Raw genomic sequence first — 25,253 nt, forward strand, 5'->3', positions numbered from 1 at the left:
AAGTGCCAGTACTATTCTGTCCTATAGGGTCATGATGGCAGTGAGTTTTTGGAATGTCATTTCTGTAACTTTTCCCATTTTTTAGCAGTTATATTTTCTGTGAATTGTTTGTTTATATTCATTGCCTGTTTTTCTTTAAATTATTTGCCCTTGTTTATTTGCATTTTATAATCTGGATACTACCCTTTACAAACATATTTAAAATGTTTCTTCTAGGTTATTGTCAGTGTTTTTATTCTGGCATATTATTGTTGTATGTAACTGTAAAAAACTACATACATTTGTTAATGCTGTCATTTATTTCCTTTATAACTTCTTTGTAAATTATTGAAGACTTTTGTATTTGTGTGAGGTTTAGAACTTAAAATGTGTGATTTATATTTTCACATGATGTGAATCAACGATTTAACTTTTTCCAGATTATTATTTATCCCAACATCATTCATGGTTTTCCTACTAGTTTGCGATTTGTCTTTTATTTTACATAATTCCTATATTAATCTTTGCATTTTGATTAGCCCATTTTTTAAAATAAATTTGTTTCCAGGATTTTTCCTTTCTTGCATATTTTCTCTTGTAAATTGACAGGCATTTTGAAAACTAGTGTTTGTGTTTTAATTAGCATTGCGTCAAATTATAGCTCAGAGCTGTCTTCAACAATATTGTTGTGGTCAGATTGTCCGAGTAGTTTATAAATGTAAGCTGTAGGGTATTAGAAAGATTTCAGGGAAAGGCAAGTTGTCTCTTCAAAGCTTTCTTTGATGTCTTATTGCTGCTTTTTTTTTTCTTGAAAGCAATGCTTTATTCTTTTTCCTGCTAAGGGATATTTGGATATTTATAACATCATTCTCAGACCATACTCATTATCAGTTTGAATCTCTACAGGAGAAAGATGGGCCTTTCTACTCCTGCAAATAGTTAGTTTTGGAAACCCACAGAGGCAGTTCTACTTTGTCCTATTGGGTCACTATGAGTCGGAATTGACTCTGCAGCAGTTAGTGTGCTTTTTAGAGAATGTGATGGCTGGAATGGATTCTCCCTGGGGAGGTATGTGACCTTAGCTGGCATTGACGAGTCCTAGAGCCTTATACTGGCCTGCAGACTAGATGTTTCCCCACTGTGTTAAAGTAACAAGTAGAATTCTATGAAGAATTCAAGCAAAATAGGGAATCAATAGATTATGCACATCCCGGTCTTATTTCAGGTTTTTCTTTTTCCTCTCCTATTTCTTGAAATATATCTTAGTGATATATTTACTAATATCAGTCTACAATGCATCACAACTGTCTACTTTTATAGCTAATTAGCCAAAATACCAGACCATCAATATTTCTGAATTATTATTATTATTATTATTTTATTTTAACAGTTTATTGGGGCTCATACAATTCTTTTCACAGTTCATACATATACATACATCATTTGTATAAAGCACATCTGTATAGTCTTTGCCCTAATCATTTTTTTCTCTTTTCTTCTTTTACATTTTATTAGGGCTGAATTATTTTTCATTATTGTATTGGCTAAACTGATTTAAGTAAAACAAAGTGAAATCCATCATATAGCAGAGCTATTTCTTTTTCCCTAAAAAACTACTGGAGGAGTCCTAGTAAACTTGTTGGTTTAAAAACAATCTGTGGGGACAATTTTTTATTTGCAGATTTGGTCTTTTTGAAGCCATGTCTGCTATTGAAATGATGGATCCCAAGATGGATGCTGGCATGATTGGAAACCAAGTTAATCGAAAAGTTCTCAATTTTGAACAATCTATCAAGGTAGTTACCTTGTTCTTTCTGTATTTTCTTTTGTGTTTTGCTTTATTATATGCTAAGTATAATAATGAAAATCAAACCATATATTGAATTATGGCATCCTTAAAAACATTTGCCAGGTGTAATTGTACGAATTCATTTTAACTTTTGTCTTTCTATTTCAATCCTGAAAATAATTTGAGGTTTTTAATGAAAAACTTGCCATAAATATGTTTTTAATTCATTACTTAAAAAATACATTAGGGTGTACAAATATCAGGGATTAAATTGTAATATATTTGAAATATACTAAGAATTTAAAAGTTTTTACTGCTGAGGAATTTGATTTTATATTTTATCAATTTAAAATTTTGGTTAATTGGTGACTGAGCAACATTTATAAGCAGTATATACTCCCTTCTCAGGCTCCAAAGACAAGGGCATTTTGCAAAAATATGCCTTATATTAAAATGAAAGATTAATGCATCCTTTCATGACTACTAAATTACATCATTAAATAACTGCCACACTACTGAGAATCACTAAAATATCAATATTTTAAACAAATTTAGGTGCCTTTAAAAATGTGTATTGGTTTGTTCATTTATCTGTATAGGCCTTTATTCTGTTTCAAATGACAGAGATTGATTTTTCTTTTTCAAAATATATTGTTTTTAGAAATACTGTGTTTATTTGGTATCATAGTTTTAGGTGCTGAGATAAGTTTTTGGAATTGTTATTTTTAAATATATTTGAAAGCCAAAATGTATATAGAAACTACATTTTAGAAAATTTCTTTTTATGTGTCTTATTTTCCTCTCACTTTTTAGGATGGCACCATTAAAATTAAAGATCTAACCTTGCCTGAATTAATAGGGATCATGGATACATGTTTTTGCTGTTTGGTAAGTGCTGAATTACGATTTGGTTAATAATAAAACTGTGATGTACCCGAACCTTCTAATTTAAAAGAATGCATACTATGTTGAATATTAGGCTATGTTATCCTGGCCCTATTATAAAGGGCATAAGATTTATCAGGCCATGGGTGGATCTAGGAAGACAGTAACTTGATTAATAATTACTAGGGAGCCCATGGAAGGGGGACATTGAGGGGGAACGGGGAATCCATAGCAGTGGGTACAAGAAGGAGGGAAATGTTCCAAAGTTGGTCGTTGCATAACTTTTCTTAATATATTAGAATTGTATGATACACTAATTATGTTTCACTAAAACTCTTTAAAAAAATGATTGTCAGGCCAATTTATGTCATGGGAAACAGCATTTTATCTCCCCATCTAGGAGACTTTAGGTTCTCATTTTCTAGCTGTAGAATATTTTGTTTCCTATAAAGATAATATAGTCATTGTCTAGAGGACCCTTTTCTTATGGTTCTGAAGGAAGCAAGTATGTAATTAGAAGGTTCCATGAAATAACATGGAATTTAAACAAAGGATGCCTGGATTGTCTTTAGAGAGATTTCCCTCCCCCCTCTAATCTAGGGTAAATGACACTAACCTGTTTCATTCTTCTGTGCAGATTTTTTTTTTGTTATATACATTGGATAGTTTGTTACCCTATAGAATGATATTCAATTCTGGAAAAATGGTTATTTGTACTATACATTTTCTCTATTTTCTGATCATCCTTTTTAAAAAAACAAAACTGTTAACCCATGACAGACATGCAAACTATGAATATCTTTTATTCAGATGTTAAACAAGGAAAATTAAGCAAGTGCTCATTCACTTATTTGACAAATATGTATGAAGTACTTGCTTTTATATGTATAAAGATAAGCCAAAAAGTACTGGTATAAAAATCATAGTAATCTTTATTAAACAGAATACTAAAAAATCTGGAACCATTGTTACTTGACATATCTGCTATCTAGGTCTACCATCTACATGGCATTTATATCTTTCTAATTCTTTCCCAAAGAATTGTGTGCTCTTTAATTCAGACTCCACATTAAATTGGTATTCCTGGTATCCTAGAGGGACTCAAAATATGTCCCTTTTAAACGTTCTTTGAATTTTGATAACAAAGAAGTCAGAAGACCTAAGACCAGGGCGGGTTAAGGTTTATGAATGAAATTCTTAATGTGGAAGGCAGTCCTTTTATGCTAGAGGTATGTATGAGCAGCAGGTGCATTCCTTGGTACAACGTTCCTGGCCTTGTTCTCACCCATGCAGCTTACTATTTTGTTAAAATTTCTTCCTTATAACTTCGCTTTAGCGTGTGTCCTTACAAAAAAACAAACCCCAAAACTCTCAAGGTTACCCTTTTAGGGTCCCTAAAACAGTGACCATAACCATATGAGCTGACCTCTGTGACTTGAATTTGTCTTTCAGATTTCCTGGTTCTCCTTGAAACAATTTGATCCATTTAAAATGTTCTTTTGTTGGGTTCTATCAGAAATTTGATGCTAACCTTGATCGCAATTCTTTTTCCCTAGGACACAAAAAATACCTTCTGTTCTGAAGGTACACTGAGAAAAGTTGTCTGTAGCAATTTACTGATAGCACAGACAAGTTTAAACACATTTTCTTTAGAATAAATCCATGCATATATTAACTGTAAACTACTAGCATTACATTTTTTATTTACCTTCATTTTAAATTTTTGTTTAAATCCTTTTATTGGGACCTCGTACAGCTCCTATCACATTTTCTTTTTACTTGAGCCTTTGGTATCAGTTCATCCACCCGGCCCCCCCCCCCCCCCGTCCCACTCATGAACACTTGATAATTTATTAATTTTTTTCATGTCTTACACTGACCACTGTCTCTCTTCACCCATGTTTGTGTTATCCATCCCCCTGGGAGGGTGTCATGTAGAAAATTGTGATCGGTTCCCCCTTTCTCCCCCACCTTGATATCGCTACTCTAATTATTGGTCCTGAGGGGTTTTTCTATCTTTGGATTCCCTGTGTTATGAACTCTTATCTGTACCAGTGTACATGCTCTGGTCTAGCAGGATTTGTAAGGTAGAATTGGGGTCATTATAGTGGGGGGAGGAAGTAATAAATAACTAGAGGAAAGTTGTATGTTTAATTGGTGCTATACTGCACCCTGACTGACTCGTCTTTTCCTTGTGACCCTTCTGTAAGCGGATGTCTATTTGTCTACATTTGGGCTTTCAGTCTCCACTCCACACTGCCCCTTATTCACATTGATAGGATTTTTTGTTCTGGGTCTTTGATGCCTGTTACCTGATCTCATTTACAGCTCATGATCACACAGGCTGGTGTGCTTCTTCCATGTGGGCTTTATTGCTTCCGAGCTAGATGGCTGCTTGTTTATCTTCAAGCTTTTAAGACCCCAGTCACTATATCTTTTGATAGCCAGGCACCGTCAGCTTTCTTCACCACATTTGCTTATGCAGCCATTTCGTCTTCAGTGATCATGTAGTGAAGGTGAGCATCACAAAATGCTGGGTTTTTAGAACAAAGTGTTCTTGTGTTGAAGGAGTACTTGAGTAGAGACCCAATGTCTGTCTGCTACCTTAATACCTAACATATAAATATATGCACATAGATCTCTATTTCCCTATCGTTATATATAAATATGTTTACATATGTACATGCCTGTATTTAGATCTCTCTAAATGTCCTTTGCCTCCTGGTTCTTTCCTCTGTTTTACTTTCCTCATGTCCCATGATCCTGTTCAGCCCTCATTTGGGTTTCAGTAATTCCTCTCGGCTACATTGCCCTTGATCAAGCCCCACCAGGCATCCTATTCCCTCCTCACCATCTATTTTAGGTCTTTTGTTCCCTTGTCCCTGCGTTTGTTGACTACCTTCGTATTGTATGTATATATTTTACTTAGGTCTCATCAGTTATATTAGTTATCTGCTATGCCTGGTTTGCCTAGAATTATATTGCTGAGATGTAAGGTTCAGCCTTACAACCGCGAGCTCCTGAGGAGCAGTCACGTAATTGAAAAATGGTGAGACAAACAAAACATGCAGGGTGTGCTTAGCTTTCCTGATGTCAGGATCAAGAAAGAGAGTGACTGTAGTCTCTTAACAGGCTTATAGAGTCTTGGGGCTAGCAAGCCCCAGTAAGCGCATATATAATAAGGTGGACAGGCACTACAGTTAATATGGCGGCTTAACCTTGGGTTCCCCTGAGCTGGCTCAACCTTGGATGTCCCAGAGCTCTCTTCAGCGGAAGGGTCTTTGATCAGTATTAGCTGTGATAAGTATCAAAAAGGAGATGGCTTTACTTTGGGAAGGACAGACATATAATAAGCAGCCTTGTGCTTGTAAGAAGCATCTTCGAAGTAGCACTATTGTGGGGATGATTTTTAGTCTGGAGCATGTGACTGAGATTCATCTCCATCTCACATAAGTGAAAGCCTTCCTGCACCAGAATCGGCCACCCAGTCTCTTAATTATGAGTGTTCAGATTTGGCCACATTCTCTTCCTGATCCTTGGTTTTCTACACTTGGACATAGAATCCTAATTCTGTCTCCAAAGCTGCCCCTTCCTTTCAAATCTGTCATTATTATTCCTGAGTAATTTATAATGCTGGTGTGTCAAATCAATTTTGATTCACTGCAGCCTTATAGGATCGTAGAACTGCCCCATAGGGTTTCCAAGGCTATAATTTTAATGGAAAGATAAGTGATAAGCAGGTAACCCAGTATTCCTTTCTGAAAATGAAAGAGAACTTAGAGCACTTACTGATGAAGATAAAAGACTACAAAAAGTTTGCAATTGGAGCAATAACTGAGGGTTCTCGAGGGGGTAATACCTCGTTTCTTGACTTTGCAGGAGAAAAAATTCATGCCAAAGCCCGTTTAGAATCACAGTGGGTTTTTATGAAGGATGGAACAAATTTCAAGTTTATAGTCTCAAAAGGATACACACAATTTCAGGGAAGTGTGCCAAGCCATGCAGAAGCTGCGCTGAAGTTCATAACCAGACATGAGCAGTCTCATGGAACAGTGCACCCACCTGTGTGGAACTGAGGCCAGAGAGAGTGAGTGTGACACAGCACGAACGGGTGCTGGAGGGGAGAGTGAGGAGAGAGAGAAAGAGAGAGAGGCTGTGGGCCCAAAATAGGCTCGGTTGGGCACATGCGGGTTCCATGCAGGCCCAGAGTGGGTACTGGGGGGACCCGCCTAGGCAGCGCCTGTGCGCCTCCTACCTCCACCTGATTCTGCCCAGAAGCAGGGTAAAAAGGGACTGGCCTTCTTGCCTCCAGGGCAGCAGTCCTCAACCTGTGGGTTGAGACCCCTTTGGGAGTCGAAAGACCTTTTCACAGGGTCGCCTGATTCATAACAGTAGCAAAATTACAGTTATGCAGTAGCAACGGAAATAATTATATGGTTGGGGGTGGGGGGTGTCACCACAGCATGAGGAACTGTATTAAGGGTCACAGCATTAGGAAAGTTGAGAACCACTGCTCCAGGGTATTTCAAACCTCTGACTGGAGAGGAATGGTTGAAGGTATTAGTTAACCTCATTGGCTGAGTTAAGCCCAAATTGGCCTAGTTTGAGCCGCCCAGGTGTACTGCCCACCTGGCTGGGGGCTTGAGTTGGAGCATGCTCAGTTAAGAGGTCATCATAGGTGTCTAATGGACGCCTGATTTCTTCCCAACCTCCTTTATGGGGGCCTTCACAGGCATGGAAGGGACAACCCCCTGTCTGTATCCTGGTTATCTAACACAAGGCAGCATCATGATAAGTGGAGAAAAGACTGGCTAAGGATTTCGTTGTACTTTGCTCCCTAATCAGTGTCTGAGATGGTACTGTTGTGTGTTAACTTGATTGGGCTATCATTCTCAGTGGTTTGGCAGTTATGTGGTCATCACCCTTGATGAAATCTATATAATGTAATAGCTACTCCATTATGAGATCTGCTTCAGCGACAGTCAACTAAAAGTGAGTTTCCTCAGGACTGTGATTTGCATCTAATATATGTAGATATGCTGGCAAAACTTTCTTATTCTTTGCTGGATTTGAATTGTGTGTCTGGCTCATCATCTGACCTAGTTTTTGGACTTGAGAAAGTAGCCTGCTCTCTTACTTGCCTTGGATTCATCCACTTGTGTAGACAGAAACTTTCCAGTTGACCTGATCTTGGGTTCACCAGCTCCTGCAGTTAATGTGATTCAGAAGTCTCCAGCCTTAGATCTGACCCACAGATTTGGAACTTGCTAGCCTCTGCAACCACAGTAGTCATTTCCTTGAGATAAATCTCTGTATATAAATAAAATAAACTGCTGATACTAGAGAACCGAGCCTGAGACAGTATCCATGGAAGCTGCAGTCAAGAAGTCAAGGTATTATTTGGACTAATCTGCCGTGAATTATTTCTTTAAAGAGTTAAACAAAACAAAAAAAAACCCCTCAAGGATATAACTATGTACATGAAGCCTGGACAGTGAATGAGGAAAACAGACAAAATTAATGCCTTTGACTTTTGGTTTTGATGAAGAACATTCTGGACTGCCAGAAGAATGGTCGAATATGTCTTGGAAGAAGTGTAGCTAGAGTACTCCTTAGAAGGGATAATGAGATGTCATTTACTTAGGACATGTGATAATATCAGGAGAGGCAAGCAACTAGAGGACAGCAAACGTAGAGGGTGAGCCTAAAAGGGGAAGAACCTCAGCATGATTACACAGTGGCTGCAAAAATGGGCTCAAACATAACAATGATTGTCTGGGTGATGCAGGACTAGGTCCTTCTGTTTCACATCTACATCAGAACCAATTCTGTAGCACCGAACAATAGCAGTCTTTACAGAAGCAGACTGCCACATCTTTCATCTATAGAACAGTTGCTAAGTTTAAATCAATGACCTTTTGTTTAGCAGCTGATAGCCTCATGCATTGTCTTAATTAGTATTCTCTATTTGATCTCTACATATTCATGATTATAGGGTTTATTATGGAAGTTGATAAGTTTTAATATACATGAGAAATACTCAAGATATACTTGTTTATCAGGACATGTTACAAAGTTCTTCCAGGTCTGCTAATGAATTACCCAGAGGGCACCCTACTCCAGTAAGTCTGAGCCTGAAGGCATTCAGCTATTACTGTGGGTCAGCAACTTCAGTTTTTCAAAGTTCCCAGAGACACCTAACTTCATAAGCCAGCCTTCTGCACAAGAGCACTCAGCTTTGCTTGTTCCATGGGGTGGGAAGTCCACCACTCTGTTCTGTGTTCTAGCTCCTCATCCCACCAACGCTCCTCTGATGTTAGATCCTCTGATGTTAAAAGCAGATTTTAAATTAAAGGAGGTTCACTAGCTAGGGATCTAGGAGCCAGAGGATGGGCTCCCCTCCTGACTCTTGATGGTAATGAGATCCCACCTGAGTTTCAGAGGACTCACTTTATAAAACAGAATGGCATTCTGTTACAGGGAATCCTGTTTACAATAACTAAGAGGTGACTTCGTCAGTATCTTCCCCACTCTCTTACTCATGCAGGAAATTTTCATTTGGTTGGAGTTAGAGATTTTTTGGCTAGCCCTGTACCTTAACCATCTTGGGACCTACCTGGTGAGATAGGGAAGAGAGACTGGGTGGATTGTTGAAGACAGGTCATGATAACAATTCTGATAAAATGCAAATGATTTTATAATGGTTTTATGGGAACAGAGAGTAGAGATAGTAAGAAAAAGCTATGTAGAAAGGAAGTGATGCTGACTGGCACCAGACACTAAAAATAGTAGTCATGTGATAGCCAAAGAGAGTATGTTTCATAGGCATGACAGTGTGAAAACATGAAGCCTGAGGAATTACGAACAGCTTATAGTCATAGAAAAATGTTTAAATAATGAAAGTGGTGAAGAGGGAGGGAAAGGCAATTGAAGTAAAGGGAAATTTTTGCCAAGGTTCAGGAAAGTCTGTGATATTCTTTAATAATAATAACTTATTGCCATCAAGTCTATTCTGATTCATCATACCTCAGGCTAGGAACCCTGTTGGCTTATGGGTTACTTGTTGGGCTGTTTACCTCAAGGCCAGTAGTTCAAAACCACTAGAACAGTGGTTCTCAACCTCCTAATGCCGTGACCTTTTAATACAGTTCCTCATGTTGTGGTGACCCCCAACCATAACATTATTTTCATTGCTACTTCATAACTAATTTTGCTACCCCCCAAGGAGTCGCGACCCACAGGTTGAGAACCGCTGCACTAGAAGCTACTTAAAAGAAAAAGAGGGGATTCTTGGAAACCCACAGAGGCAATTCTAGCCTTTCCTTTAGAGTCTCTATGAGAATGATTTTCCTAGAACACTTTTTAAGTGTTTCCACCACTTGTCTGTAAGTTTGTCATACTGTGCTGGCTGTGTGTTGCTGTGGTGCTGGAAGCTATGCAGACAATTCGAGGAAGAAGCCACTGAAAACCTTACGCATAGCTTCAAAGCATTGACAGATGCTAAAGACCTACACAAAGGAAACAACTTTGTCAGAGACAGTGCCATAGGATAGGCCCCTCAGGTCCAAAGGCACTCATTGTGACTGAGGAAGAGCTGACTTTTCCGAGTTGTAGTCAACCATGATGACGTGAGTTCATTTGCTGTTGGGTCACACCTCAAGGTAAGGAGAAAGAGCTGTAAAAATCTAATAATAGGAACTTGGTTAGTGGGAAGTAGGAATCCAGGAAAATTGGAAGTTGTTGAAAATGAAATGGAACCGAAAAGATCACTAATGTAATGTCCAATACATTCGTAAGCTAAATTTGACGGGCATTAGTTATTTTGAATTTAAAAGTCATGATTTACTTTGCTGGGAATAACATAAGAGGAATGGTGTGGCATTCATTGTCAGAAAGGATCTTGCTGAATTCATCCAAATATATAATATTGTCTGTGATAGGGTTATAGCTATCTGCTTTCAAGGAAATTCAATCAATATAACTATTACTCAACTTAATGCATCAACCACAAAAGCTAGTGATGAAGAAATTGAAAAATTCTGCCCAAAACTTCAGTCCAAATTCATCTAACATGCAATCAAGATGCAATGATAATTATTGGTGAATGGAATGCAAATTTTGAAAACAGGGAGGAAGAGTAGTTGGAAAAAATAGACGTGGTGATAGAACTGATTCTGGAGATTGCATGAAAAAATTCTGCAAAACCAACTGCTTGTTTATAGCAAATACCTTTTTCAATAACACAAAAGGTGACAATATACAAGGGAAAAAAGCTCTGCTGGGCAAACCTTTCATAGTATGCATTTTTTCATTGAGCAACTTCCTCAAAGTCACAGTGCATTTTTTTCAGAAAAGCAGTTTTGCTTAAACCTTTTTTTGTGATGGCCTATTAAGAGATCAGTATGTGGCTGTGAAATTTCTGATGAGGAAAAATGCCATGTAAACTGTTATGTTTAACAAGGACAGAGCTATGGGAAAAGCTCGGGTGTATAAGTGGTTTTCTCCTTTTATAATAGGTGAAATGTTGACTGATGACAAACCTCCTTCTGGATGTCTCAACTTCCCGCATGGCTGGAAATGTGGACAAAATTTGTACACTTGTGCTCAAAGACTGATGGCAGACCATTGAAGAGATGGGGAAGTTATCTGGACCATCTTGGAGCTCGGTTCAGCAAGTTTTAACAGAAGATTTGGGAATGTGAAAGGGTTGCTGTGTAATTTGTACCTCAGGTTCTGACTGACCAGGAAAAGAGTGGTAACATGCCATGCTTTAAAAGAACATCTCTGAAGTGACCCAGACTTTTTTTTTCTTTTAAGTTCTTAATGGTGATGAGACATGGTAGTATTCTTAAGACCTCGTAAGCAGATATCAATCTAGTGGAAGATGCCATCATCATCTCATCCAAAAAAGCACATCAACTGAAATCAAAGATCAAGATGCTGTTTTGTTGTTGTTGTTTTTTTTGATAGGGGGACAGTGCATTTGGACTTCGTTCCACCAGGTCAGGTGACAATGCACCTGCTTATGCAGCCATCTCAGTGTGCCAGTTTTTTGGGAAAAACAGCATGCCCCTCTTGGCCCATGTACCTGACTCACCTGACCTTGCTTGGTGTGATTTTTTTTGTTTGTTTCTGTGAATGAAGAGGGGCTTGAAAGGACAATGATTTGATGACGTAGAAGAGGTGAATTAAAAATGAGGGAGGTGCTATTAGTCATCCAAATGGATGAGTTTGAAAAATTTTTCCTAAGAATGGAATCGCAGATTTGGCAAATGTATTAAGTGTAAAGGAGAGTACTTTGAAGTTGATTGGTTGTTTTGTAAAACAAAACTAAATGCATAGCTTTGAAAAAAGAATTTAGGTTTTTTTTGGGTTACCCCCTTGTACATGGACTTTCTCGGATGGATTACGCAAAAATCAAATTGACTATATCTGTGGGAAGTCACAATGGTGAAGCTCAATATCAGCAGCTAAAATAAGACCAGGGGACAACTATGGGACAGACCATCAATTGTTCATGTGTAAGTTCAGAATAAAGCTGAAAAAAATGAAAATAAATTCACGAGAGTCAAAATACAACCTTGAGTCTATTCCATTTGAATTTCAAGAATATCTCAGAAATAGATTTGCGTATTGAACACTAATGACAGAAGACCTGATAAACCGTAGGAGGACATCAAACCATCATTAATGGCTCTTTGTCTTCTCTGCACTAGGAGCAGCTCGCTCCTCGCTACTGCCCCTCACCCCCTAAAAATGTATGCCTGCGCCAAATTCGTCTCCACCCCTTCCCTGGTCAGGAGCACCTCCCAGCTGCTTAGCCGACCACTGTCTGTTTTGGTGCAGAAACAGCCTGAGACACTGACAGACATGCGCTTCAGCAGCTGGACAGCCCCACGTCCCCTGACCTCACGCATCCCTAGTCGCAGCTTCCAAACCAGCGCCGTCTCCAGGGACATTGATACAGCTGCCAAGTTCATTGGGGCCTGGGCTGCCACAGTTGGAGTCGCCGGCTCTGGAGCTGGCATTGGGACTGTGTTTGGGAGCCTCATCATTGGTTATGCCAGGAACCCTTCTCTGAAGCAGCAGCTCTTCTACGCCATCCTGGCCTTCGCCATCTCGGAGGCCATGGGGCTTTTCTGCCTGATGGTGGCCTTCCTCATCCTCTTCGCCATGTGAAGGAGCCTGCTTCACCTCCCAGAGTTCTCTGTCCCGCGCCTCGTCTGCTCTATATGTCTGCTTTCCCTGCACCTCCCCAGGCAGCCCGAGGAAAGAAATTGGCTCAGGGTTTGACAGAGGGAAGACAAATAAATACTGTATTAATAAAGATGTTAAAAAAAAAGACCATCATTAATGAAGAAAACAAAAGGTCATTAAAAAGACAAGAAAGAAAGAAAAGATTAAAGTACCCGCCAGAGGAGACTCTGAAACTTGCTCTTGTTCATAGAGAAACTAAAGCAGATGGAAGAAAGGATGAAGTCAAAGAGTTGAATAGAAAATTTCGAAGGGCAGCTCAAGTAGAAAAAGGCAGATATTATAATGAAATGTTCAAAGACCTAGAATTAGAAAATAAAAAGTAAAGAACATGATCAGTGTGGTAGTTACATAATCTAGTGTCAATTTGAGAGGATTATGAGTGAAGGGGTAGAGTATTCTGTCAGTCGGATCATAGCCAATGAGGCCTCTGTGTGGGCATGACCTTTAAAAATTCTGGGAAATCCTGTATTTTCCTCTTTGGAGGCGGGAAACACCTTTTTTTCTCTCTTGCTCTGATGGTCGGACCATTGTGAGCTTCATTAGCTAGTTCTCTGCCTCAACTTACGAGCTACACTATCTGTAGGACACCCAACCCACGGACCATGTCGCTAGAGTTTAAGGTTCCTTCAAGACCTGTTTCGCTATACTGCTGGTGTATACATCTCTTGAGCTGGGGATTGTCAGATCCTGTCATCTGGCTGACTGTTGGTGACCTGCCCTGCTGTTTGGTGTCTGTAGCTGGACTGCCTACATTGCTCTGTGGAAAACTCAACTGTCTGCTTCCTTGACCTTTGACCCAGCAGCCCTGGTGATTTGAAGGACTTCCAGTATATTATGTTTCCATGGAAGTGGATTGAATAAAGCCCTCTGTACTGCCTTGTGGACTAATTAGCTATTATATTTCTTCGTGCTGTATATAGATATAAGTGTCCTGGTCTTCTTTCTTTAGAGAACTTTGTCTAGCACACTCAGCATATCTGAAACTGAAAGAACTCAAGAAAAAATTCAGTCCTTGAGTAGCAATGCTGAAAAATTATATGGGAAAATATTGAATGATGCATGAAGCATTAAGAGGAGATGGAACGAATACATACTCACTGTACCAAAGAGTCAACATTCCACCATTTTTTAGGAGGTAGCATATGAGCAAGAGCCATTGGTGCTGAAAGAAGTTCAAATAGCACTGAATGTATTAGTAAATAACAAAGCCCCACATATTGCTGGAATACCAATTGAAATGTTTCAGCCATCTAAAGAAGCACTGGAAGCACTCAGTCGTCTATGCAGAAAATTGGGAATACAGCTACTTGCCCAACTTACTGGACAAGATCTATATTTGTGCCATTTCAAAGAAAGGTGACTCAACAGAATACTCAAACTATAGAACAATATCAGTGATATTGCACAACAAATAAACTTGTTGAAGATCATTCAACAGTGGTTGCAACAGTAAATTGACAGGGAACTGCCAGAAGTTCAGTCTGGATTCACAAGAGGACCTAGAATAAGGGATATCATAGCTGATATCAGATGGATCTTGGCTCAAAAGAATACTAGAAAGATGATTACTTATGTTTCAAAGACTACGCAAAGACATTTGACTGTGTGGACCATAATAAACAATAATCTTTAGAAGAATAGGAATTCCAGAATCTTTAATTATGCTCATGAGGAACTTGTACATGGATCAAGAGGCAGTTGTGAGAACAGACCAAAAGGATACTTAATGGTTTAAAATCAGGAATGGTGGGTGTCAGGATTGTATCCTCTCACCATACTTGTTCAATCTTTATGCTGAGCAAATCATCAGAATTTGGATTATATGAGGAAGAATGTGGCATCACAATTGTTTTATTAACCTTGGATATACAGATAACACAGTCTTGCTTGCTGAAAGTGAGGAGGAATTGAATCACTTGCTGATGAAAATCAAAGTTTGCAGCCATCCTTGTGGATTATGACTCAATGCAGAGAAGACCAAAATCATTATAACTGGACCAATAAATAGATAGTATGATAAATGAAGTAGAGATTGAAGTCAAGAATGTTGTCTTGCTTGATTCCACAATCAATGCTCATGGAAACAGCAGTCACGAGATCAAAAGATGTATCCTTAGGTCCATTTGCTGCATAAGACCTCCGTTTCCCCCCGCACCAAAACCATTTTGTTGGTAGTTAATACAGATGCTTCATTTAATTGTTTTATCACATCAAGCAGTATAAATGTGAAGACCTCTTTAGAGTATTATAGAGCAGTGATGTTACTTTGAGGACTAAGGTGCGCCTGACCCAGGTGCGCCTGACTCCATTGCCTCACATGCATGTGAAAGTTGGACATTGTATCCGGAAGACTGAAGAAGAATAGATGCAGTTGGATTGTGGTACCGGAGAAGAATATTGAAAGTAATATGGACTACTAAAAGGACAATTTTAAGATGGCAAAATTTTTGTCTTATATACTGTGCACTTGTTGTTCAGAGAGATCAGTCCCTGGAGAAGGACATCTTGCTTGTTAAAGTGGAGGGCCAGTGAAGGAGAGGAAGGTCCTCAAGGAGATGGATTAACACAAGTGCTTCATTTCGTTGTACAGTGGCTCATTCTGCTGTGCATAGGGTCACTATGAGTAGGAGCTGACTCGTAACATATGCGCATGTGTGTACACACACACACACACACACACACACCATGGGTTTCTGAAACTCACCATTTATGGGAGTAGAAAACCCTTTCCTTGGTTTGAAGTACCAAGTAATGCAGAATTCAGCCCAATGTATAAACACTACACCATCAGAGCTCCTTGGGCTTTAATAGAAAGTTGGATATTAGTCTGGTAATTTTTCTGCACACTAGTAATACCAAATGCACACATTGTATTTTCATGTGTATTTCTCATTTTATGATGCATCAAGTGTATGTATTCTTGCTCTCTTGGAGAATACTTGGGCTATTAAGTGCTGATGCCACTTAGACTGTTGGGTTGCTTTGAGTCAGAGTTGACTTGATGGCAGTGAGTCATTTCAATTGTAAAAATAGCTGTAAACTTGGGCAAACCAATTCCATTTCTTTACGTGTGAGAGGAGAAAAAAATCTTCCTGAAATCATTACAAAAAATAGGCCAAAATATATGGGAACATCTCTCATAGTTAACTCACGTGGCTATTGATTTAATGGTTATAATGGAGACTCACTTGTGGTTGTCATTGGTATTTCTAGCTCCTAGCACATAGTACCTAGCATATGGCACCACTCAAGAAAATGGAATTGAATCTTTGTGTTTTGGAGATATTCCTGTGTTGGGCAGTATTGAATTGTTGAACATTGAATCGTGTATTTTAATAGTTTAGCAGAGATGATGTTCATGATTACACTAGCGATGATAGGGATTAAATAGAAGTGATTTAAAATTCTTACGAACTCTAGAATTTCTGGAGCCATAGAGACTAGAGGAACCCTGGAAACTTGCCTTGGGATAATCTGTAAACCTTAAACCCAGATAATTGTAAAAAATCTCCTTTGAGCTTTGTGCTCTTTTAAGATCTTTCTATGAGATTGATTGTTAACAATTAGTTGGAATATTAAGCAATAAGGAGTGATGAGTTTATATTGATGAGGGAGGAACACTTTGGAAAAGGAAGGTAAAAAGGGTACACTACTTAAATGTAATCACTGTCACAGAATTGTGTATAAATGTAGTGGTTGTTGAATTTGGTGTATATTCTGTATATAGTCTCAACAACAAAAAATTATTAAAAGAAAAATTCAGTAAATGTCTAGGGATCCTGTTAATTTTTAAATGATTTTCTACTTTGTAGATTTTATTGATCTCATTGATTGACTGTTTAGTCCCTCATAAGGTGGTTCTCTAATGTAATTCAGTAGTTTATAAATAGATTACAAATTTCATTATATCTGTGAATGCTTCCCATTGATGGTAGATGACTCTGTAGTGCTGTGTAATACTGTCTAGTTGGCACCAGCTTTTTGTACAACACAAGAAATACTTTCCCATCCCTTCAGCATTCTTATAATTGTCCTTAAGCACACTATTGCAGCTACTATTTCAGTGTGTGTCCTCAAGGGTCTTCTCTTTTTCACTTCTCAACTTGCTTATGAAGTGATTTTTCAGAGCAACTCTTTAAAGAGGTGTGTACAGAAGATTTGTCTAATACTATATATCGTTTGATTTCTTTTTTTAAAAAGTTTTGCCACATAATCCACGTCATATAATTCATAGAGCCATCATATCAAGAAGAGTTGTAAATCATTACCACAGTCAGCTTTAGAATATTTTCCTTTCTCTTGTACACGTTATGATTAGCTCCCCATTTCCTCTCAACCTCCCGTCATACCCCCAAGAAACCATTAAATCAGTTACTGCCTCTATAGATTTACCCAGCCTGGATTTCATAATCTAACAATAACAAAATTGAGAAAAACCTTAATTGAAAAGAAAGAAATACTGTATATACTCGTGTGTAAGCTGTTTTTCCAGCACATTTTAATGCAGTTTTTGTGGTAAAATTAGGTGCCTCGGCTGATAAACCGGTTGGCTTATACTTGAGTATGTAGGTGATAAAAACGAAAATTTAAAATGGAGCTCAAATACTAAAGTGTTAAAATGTAACCTACACCTACAGTCATCCACTTTCAATGTACTCTGTATGTTAGTAAGGCAGTTCACACCCTTGAAATGGTCGTAGGGGACTCATCACAGGCTTACTCCACATGTATTTCCCCTTCACTGTTTTCATTAATCGGCAACAACTTTATTTTAAATAAAATGAATGTTTTTTTAAAACCACTTTATTGGGAGTTAAAGCAGATAACATATAATTCCAAAGATTAGTCACATCAAGCAGTATTGTACAATCAATTTCAAAACATTCTCTTCCTTCTTTAACTCCCTGCCATCAGCTCCCTTTTAACTCCCCCCGTCCCCCCCCCACCACTGTATCCACCAGAAACCCTTATTCTACTTGCTGTCCCTATAGATTCATCAATCCTCATTTTCATATACTGAAAAACAGGAAAACATTACAAAAATCCAAGATGACATAACACATGAGGTAAACCCCAATGTAAACAAAATGCAAAAATATACGAAAATGTTGATAACCAGATCAGGCCTAATGTGCATCAGAGGAGGGGTCAACTGGCAAGGTTTTAACCATTCAAATCAGGTTTATCATTTTTATCTTCTATAGTCATGTCTCCAGTGCACTCTATCTGGTAACCACTTTCCTCCCATCTCTCTATTATGGATAGAGGAAAATCACCAGAGGCTTATTTTCTCTGTAGATCTCACAAATGTATCTTGGGCTCCCACTTATCATCCATGTCCTTCTGCAAATCAGATTTTCACAATTTAGGTCCTGATATTGTATGATTTACTCTCCTTCAGTGACTGATGTTGAGTGTGCTTCAGCCACGTGGACTTCGTTGACCTCTCACTTAGATGGCTGCTTGTTTAGAGATATTAATGGAATAATACCTTGTTTGTTCGCCTACAAAACAGTTCAACAATCATGGATTAGCTGACTTCCATTCCTCAGGCATTATGAATTTTCAGTCTTAAGTCCTTAAGTCCACAAGCGTGTCTGAAGTACAGAGTCCAGTTTATCCAGTGGGTTTTCCACATCGGATTACACTGATGCAGCCTCTGGAGTATGCCACGTGCCCTGAGTCTCCAGGGTGTGCCCAGAAGCACAGGTCAATGTGGCCCATTCAGTGCATACCACCAGGAACACTCCCCACCTTAGAGTCCCCACACGCATTTTCAATCATCCTTTCTCCCAACTGGAGGTCAGTCCTCCGGCTTTTCCTACCAACAGACATGCATTTGTACACGTCCAAATGTGTTTGCTCCCTTTCCCCTCTCCTGACTTGACTTTCCCATCAGAATCCCTCATCCCTGCCTAGGAGAACTTGTCCTAGCTATGCATGACAGTCTCTCAGTAGACAACATCTCCTTCCCCCACCGTTAACAGTTTGATCCCTACTGATGGGAGGTTTCCTCTGGCAAAGTGACCCTCAATATAAACCCCAAGAGAGGTTGGTGTATGGTTCATTCACACCAGTTAGGCTTTCTGGCTACCCTGGCCGGGAGACTGAATGTCCTCCAAGCCTGAGCTTGTGCCCATTCTGCTGCTTGTTCCTACAGCAGTGGGCACCATCAGCTTTCTTCACCATATTTGCTTGTATACTCATTGTCTTCAGCGATTGTGCCAGGAAGGTGAGCATCTCAGACTGCTGAATTATTAGAACAAAGTGTTCTTGTGTTGAGGGAGTACTTGAGCAGGGGCTCACTGTCCATCTGTTTCCTTCGTACTAAATCTATAAATATATGTACATAGATCTTATTTCCATTTCCCCCTCATCATATATAAATATATTTACATCTGTATATGTCTGTATTTAGATCTCTATAACTACCCTTTGCCTCCTATTTCTTTCCTCTCTTCCTTTGTACTTTTCTCTTGTCCCACTATCATGTTCAGCCTTCAGTTGGGTTTTAGGAATTCCTCTTGTTTACATTGCCCTTGATCCAGCCCTGCCAGACCTCTTACAAACCTCCTTGCCACTGATTTTGGATCACTTGTCCCTGGGTTTGTTAACACCCACTTCCTTTCCCCTGCCCCCCCTTCTCCCATACCTTTACCCCTTCAGGTAGACATGTGCCATCACAAGACTGAGTACAACGAAGCAACATTAGAAAGTAAAACAATAGCTACAACAACAATACCACACACAAAAAAAACACCTATAAATAGTTCAGGGTCTATTTGTGCTTCACGAGAGCTTTCCAGTCAAGTCAGATGGGGTGCCATGCCTTGACCCCACATCTATCACTGGGGACTTCATTTCTCTACTCCTCCCACTGTTCTGCTGCATGCCCCCAGAGGCTCAGTGTAGTGAGCTCAGGGCGGGCACAATTCCCACTGTGTGCCTCTAGTGTTGTCCCCAATGTTGCTATGGGTCATTGAGGAATGCTGTGTCCCGTGGTGAGGCTGGCCCTGTGGTCCTCTCTATGTATTGCTGCTCTGAGTAGAAACAAGCAACCATCTAGCTGAGAAACAACAAAACCCACATGTAAGAAGCTCACCAGCTTGTCCTGACTTGATCACTGAGGACAAAGTGGGTGCATAAGCAAAACTGGTGAAGAAAGCTGATGGTGCCCGGCTGTTAACAGGTATAGCATCTGGGGTCCTATAGGCTGGAAGAATAAACAAGGGGCCATCTAACTGAGAAACAACAAAGCCCACATGGAAGAAGCATACCAGCCTGTGAGATCACAAGGTGTCGAAGGATCAGGTACCAGGCATCAAAGACCAGGAAACAAACAAAAAAACAACAACAACCCCATAAACCATATCATTGTTAATGAGGGGGAGTGCGGAATAGGGACCCAGGGCCCATCTGTGGGAAATTGGACATCCCCTTGCAGAAGAATCGCGGGGTGGAGACAAGTCAGTCAGGGTGCACTGTAGCAATGATAAAACATACAACTTTCCTCTACTTCTTGAATGCTTCCTCATCCTCACTATCATGATCCTAGTTCTACCTTACAAATCCAGCTGGACTGGAGGATGTACACTGGTACAGATAGGAACTGGAAACATGGAATTCAGGACAGATGAACCCCGTAGGACCAGTGGTGAGAGTGCCAATACCAGGAGGGTGGAGGGAAGGTGAGGGAGAAAGGGGGAACAGATTACAAGGATCTACATATAACCTCCTCCCTAGGGGACGAACAGTGGAGAAGTGGGTGAAGGGAGACGTCAGATGGTGTAAGATTTGACAAGAGAATTATAAATTATCAAGGGTTCATGGAGGAGGGAGAAGGGAAGGGAGGAGAAAATGAGCTGATACCAAGGACTCAAGTAGAAAGCAAATGTTTTGAGAATGATGATGGCAACAACTGTACAAATGTGCTTGACACAATGGATGGATGTATGGATTGTGATGAGAGTTGTACGAACCCCCAGTAAAATGATTTTTTTTTAAAAATGGAAAATTCAACTATTTTTCAATAAATGATGGTTTCTGCCTTGTAAATACTCGGTGAAACCCTAAAATTGCAAGATATATATAAAATCAGAAAATTGCCAATTCTGAAACTTGGATACAAGGAAATCCAGGGACAAAAGGTGGAAGTAGTTACACAAAGAGGCAGGGAAAGGATAATTCTGCATTGGTTTCAGATCATGGAAGTTGTTTGCCAGTGTTGTACTCTCTCACCATACTATTCAATCTGCTTGCTGAGCATAAAATTTAAGAAGTTGTACTATGTGCATGAGAAAACGAAATCAAAATTGCAGGGAGATTCATTAACAATCTGTGATATATAGAAATATATATAGATTATTAAAAATAAGATAATTTAAGCGTTTACAAATAAAGAGTACAAACTGAAGACTTCATGTACAAAGGCCTGGAATTCCTATTCTTCCTAAAGGTATGCATAGTTTGTTATGATCCACATAGTCAAATGTATTTGCAATGTCAAACACAACTAAACGTTGGACAGGGCAAGATATGACAAAATAATAATTTATAAATTATCAAGGGCTCATGAGGAAGTGGGGAGCGAGAGGGAGGGGAAAAAAGGAGGACCTGATGCCAAGGGCTTAAGTGGAGAGCAAATTTTTTGAGAATGATGAGGGCAATGTACAGGTATGCTTTACACAATTGATGTATGTATGGATTGTGATAAGAGTTGTGTGAGCCCCTAATAAAATGATTAAAGAAAAAAAATTAAAAATAAAATAAAACCATTGGCTACAAAAAAAGAAAGTAAATGTTTAGAAAATGATAATGGCAATATATGTACAGATATGCCTGATGCAATTGATGTATGGAATGGTGTAAGAGCCCCCAATAAAGTGATTAAGCAAACAAACAAACAAAACAACTAAACATCAGAAAACAAAAACAAACTATAGTCAGTTGAAAGTAAATTCTAACTCTTGGCTTTTCTTTCTTTTTTAAATAGATCATTTTATTGAAGGCTCTTAAGACAATCCATTCATCAGTTTTATCAAGCACATTTGTATATAAGTTGCCATCATCATTTCTAAAACCTTTTCTTCCTACTTGAGCCCTTGGTATCAGCTCCTTTTCCCTCCCTCCCTCCCATGCTCGTGAACCCTTGATAATTGATAAATTATTTTTATTCTCATCATCCTCTCTCTTCACCTACGTTTGTTTGTCTCCTTGTGTTTGTGTGTGAGGGGGTGTTTATATGTCGATCATTGAGATGGGTTCCCCATTTCTCAATCCCCTCTGCCCCTTCCCCCTGCCCTCATCGTATCGCTACTCTCAATATTGGTCCGGTTTATCTGTCTTGGATTCTGTGTGTCGAGAGCTCTTACCTGTAGCAGTGTACATGCTCCGGTCTAACTAGATTTGTAAGACAGAACTAGGGTTATGAAAGTGGGTGGGCTGCGGGGGATGGTTGGAGGGGGGAGAGAAGCATTAAAAACGAGAGGGATGTTGTGTGTTTTGTTGGTGCTATACTGCACCCTGGCTGGCTTGTCCCTTCCTTGTGACAGGGCTTTGGGTCTTCTGATGCCTGATTGGCTTTCCTGACTTTCTTTTAACTGTCATTTAAATCTTATGATCAAACACACATTTATTTGGGTCTGTGACACTCATCCCTATGCTGATTAAATTTAGACACTTCATTTTGTATGACTGTTAACCATGCACATTCTTTCATTTCTTTATAGATCACTTGGTTGGAAGGCCATTCCTTGGCACAGACAGTATTTACGTGCCTTTATATTCATAATCCAGACTTTATTGAAGATCCTGCCATGAAAGCTTTTGCTCTCGGGATCCTGAAAATCTGTGACATTGCAAGGGAAAAAGTAAATAAAGCTGCTGTGTTTGAAGAGGTAAGATTTTATAATTTAAGAACTCCTGGAGCTCATTGATTGCCATATTCACTATGATGTGTTTTAACATTCTAATGATACATGTGTATTTAAAAATAGTTTTGAAAGTGATATCAGTGCTCTTTACAAATATAAGCCAGCTACTTGTCTCCAAGAAACTGTTGTTTTTTCTCATCTTAGTATAAGTTTAATTTATTGAGGATCCATTATATTCTTGGCAGTATAGAGATTCACTAAGAAAATAAAAGAGACAATCCTTGCCCTCAATCCTTTCATAAATTTTACTTTATTTTCAATCTTTGGATAAAGGGAAACTAAGGAAAGCAAAGCTACTATGAGTATAGTATTTTGCTCTATGTCATAAAGCTTTCTTAAGTATCTATTATGTGTGTAAGAAAAGTGAACCTAATATAATTTCTCTTTTTAAAAAATTATCTTATTGGGGGGATGGTGCAACTCTTAACACAATCCATACATCCATCCATTGTGTCAAGCACATTTGTACATTTGTTGCCCTCATCATTCTCAAAACATTTTCTTTCTACTGGAGCCCTTAGTATCAGCTCCTAATTTTTCCCCCTCCCTCATGAACACTTGATAATTTATAAATTCTTATTTTGTCGAGCCTAATATAATTTAATGCATGGTTGGGTTACTTATAACATGCCATCTAGTACTGTGTATTCATTGGTTTTTTTAGCTGTCTGTTTCACTTGATATGAGTGTGATGAAAAATCGTATCTTCTTGAATGAAATTGTTTCTTTTGCTTGAGTTCAATAACTGAGAAAAGAAATGCAGATTGTTTTCAATATTTTTAGTCTCACAGTACACCAAAAAGAACATTAAAGTATCACTGGAGCAGAGAAGGAATTCAACTCACTTGTGGTAGAACCATTGGGTAACATCCTGAAAATTGCTTGATCATTATTTCACATAATAAATTCCAGAAAGATGAAATATTTTAAGTGTGAATGAATTATTAAAAAGAAGATTGTTCACAGAAAGTAAATTGACCTTAAATGTACCAAAGATGCTTAGCCTCACACAAGAGAAATAGAAAATAAAACTGCGTTTCCCATTGTTGAGAAGGATAGACATTTCATGTTAGTATGAATGAGAAAACAGGCACTTATGTGTGTTTGTGTATGTGTTTGTAAGATGATTAACCATTGGGTGTATAAGAGAAGATTAACTATTTGTTCTTTTGAATCTTTTTCAAGCTTTCGTTTAGCTATAATTTCAAACTTACAGAGAAATTACAGTAACAGCATAAAGACTGCTATATATCCTTCACCTCGATTCATTTTAATTGCTTTTAAATCTCTCATTTGCTTCTTCACTTACTTGCTCACTATCATGTATTTATGTACATGTGATGTATTGGTGTTTTTCTGAACCACTAAGGTGTCAGTTAAATTCCCTGTGCACTCCAGCGCTAAGGGTTTTCTCCTACATAACTGCAGTACACTTACTTAAGGGGATCCCAGCCCACTTTCTAGGGGAGGGTAAGTAAGGAAGTATTGCTACTAGAGTTCTAGTTCTTTCAGTGTTCACTTGGACAACATCCAACCACTTATATGACGTAGTTCCACTTCTTTTCTTTCTTTCTTTCTTTCTTTTTTTTTAGAGGGGAAAGCACGTCTCTCCTTTTGTCTACTAGTTTCCCTAATGGTTTTAAAAGACTTAAACTCACACTCCTTCAGTACTGGACCATAGGTGGGACATAGGAATATGAGGCAGAGAATGGGACTTTGGGTGCAGACTCTCTGGACAGGAGAGTGTGAGGCTGAACTGTTCTTGCTGCGCAGGCAGATGGAACAGCAGATGGAGTTGGGCATGCTCTGTTCACTCTACACATTTCTTCACACTCTTCCTGTGGTTGGTGCCTGTTCTTTGCCTCTACCAGTAGCTCTAGTAGCAGCAGCAGCAGGGAAAGGGAGCAGTTGGAAACATGTTCCCATAAATTTGCGATTTGATATTACATAGCACCTAAATCACATAATCTCTTATTCTACAGAACAGGCAGCGAGCATTAAGTGACCCATAGGTCCAGATGTTTTGTTTGTTTTCCTTGCAAATGTTTGGGCATGTTTCCTCCTTTCCTCTTTCATTATTTCTGCTTTACTTTAAGCCTTTGTCAGCTTTTATAATTGAGACGACTTGGACAGCTTCTGAAGTAGTCTTTCTGTGTGTTGATGCCTGAAAAGGGAGTCTCAAAAGAGTTGTAATGATGTAATGAGTTCTTTTAGGACAGTGGTTTTCAACCTTCCTAATGCTGCCACCCTTTCATATAGTTCCTCATGTTGTGGTGAACCCCCAACCATAAAATGATTTTCTTTTTCTTTTTAGGTGATATTGTTTATTTTTAAGAGCCAGTTTGTGTGAAAGGGGTCCTCTAGGAGTGAGTTTAGTTCCAAGGTCAAAAGATGTCTGAGGTCAATAGTCT

At 38.9% G+C, this 25,253-nt stretch overlaps 1 protein-coding gene and 1 pseudogene across 5 annotated transcripts in view; both read left to right on the forward strand.

Annotated features, from left to right (window-relative positions):
• Positions 1–25,253, forward strand: part of NAA35 (N-alpha-acetyltransferase 35, NatC auxiliary subunit) — a 106,252-nt gene that overhangs the window by 23,371 nt on the left and 57,628 nt on the right. For all 5 annotated transcript variants that reach the window (XM_075549859.1, XM_075549861.1, XM_075549860.1 and 2 more), the window contains exons 4-6: positions 1,661–1,775; positions 2,582–2,656; positions 22,639–22,806. In XM_075549859.1, the coding sequence (XP_075405974.1) occupies positions 1,661–1,775; positions 2,582–2,656; positions 22,639–22,806 (358 nt within the window). The remainder of the gene's footprint in view (positions 1–1,660; positions 1,776–2,581; positions 2,657–22,638; positions 22,807–25,253) is intronic.
• Positions 11,178–17,039, forward strand: LOC142448223 (ATP synthase F(0) complex subunit C2, mitochondrial pseudogene; annotated as a pseudogene).

This window comes from Tenrec ecaudatus, chromosome 5 (assembly GCF_050624435.1).
Source record: "Tenrec ecaudatus isolate mTenEca1 chromosome 5, mTenEca1.hap1, whole genome shotgun sequence".
Taxonomy (NCBI): domain Eukaryota; kingdom Metazoa; phylum Chordata; class Mammalia; order Afrosoricida; family Tenrecidae; genus Tenrec; species Tenrec ecaudatus.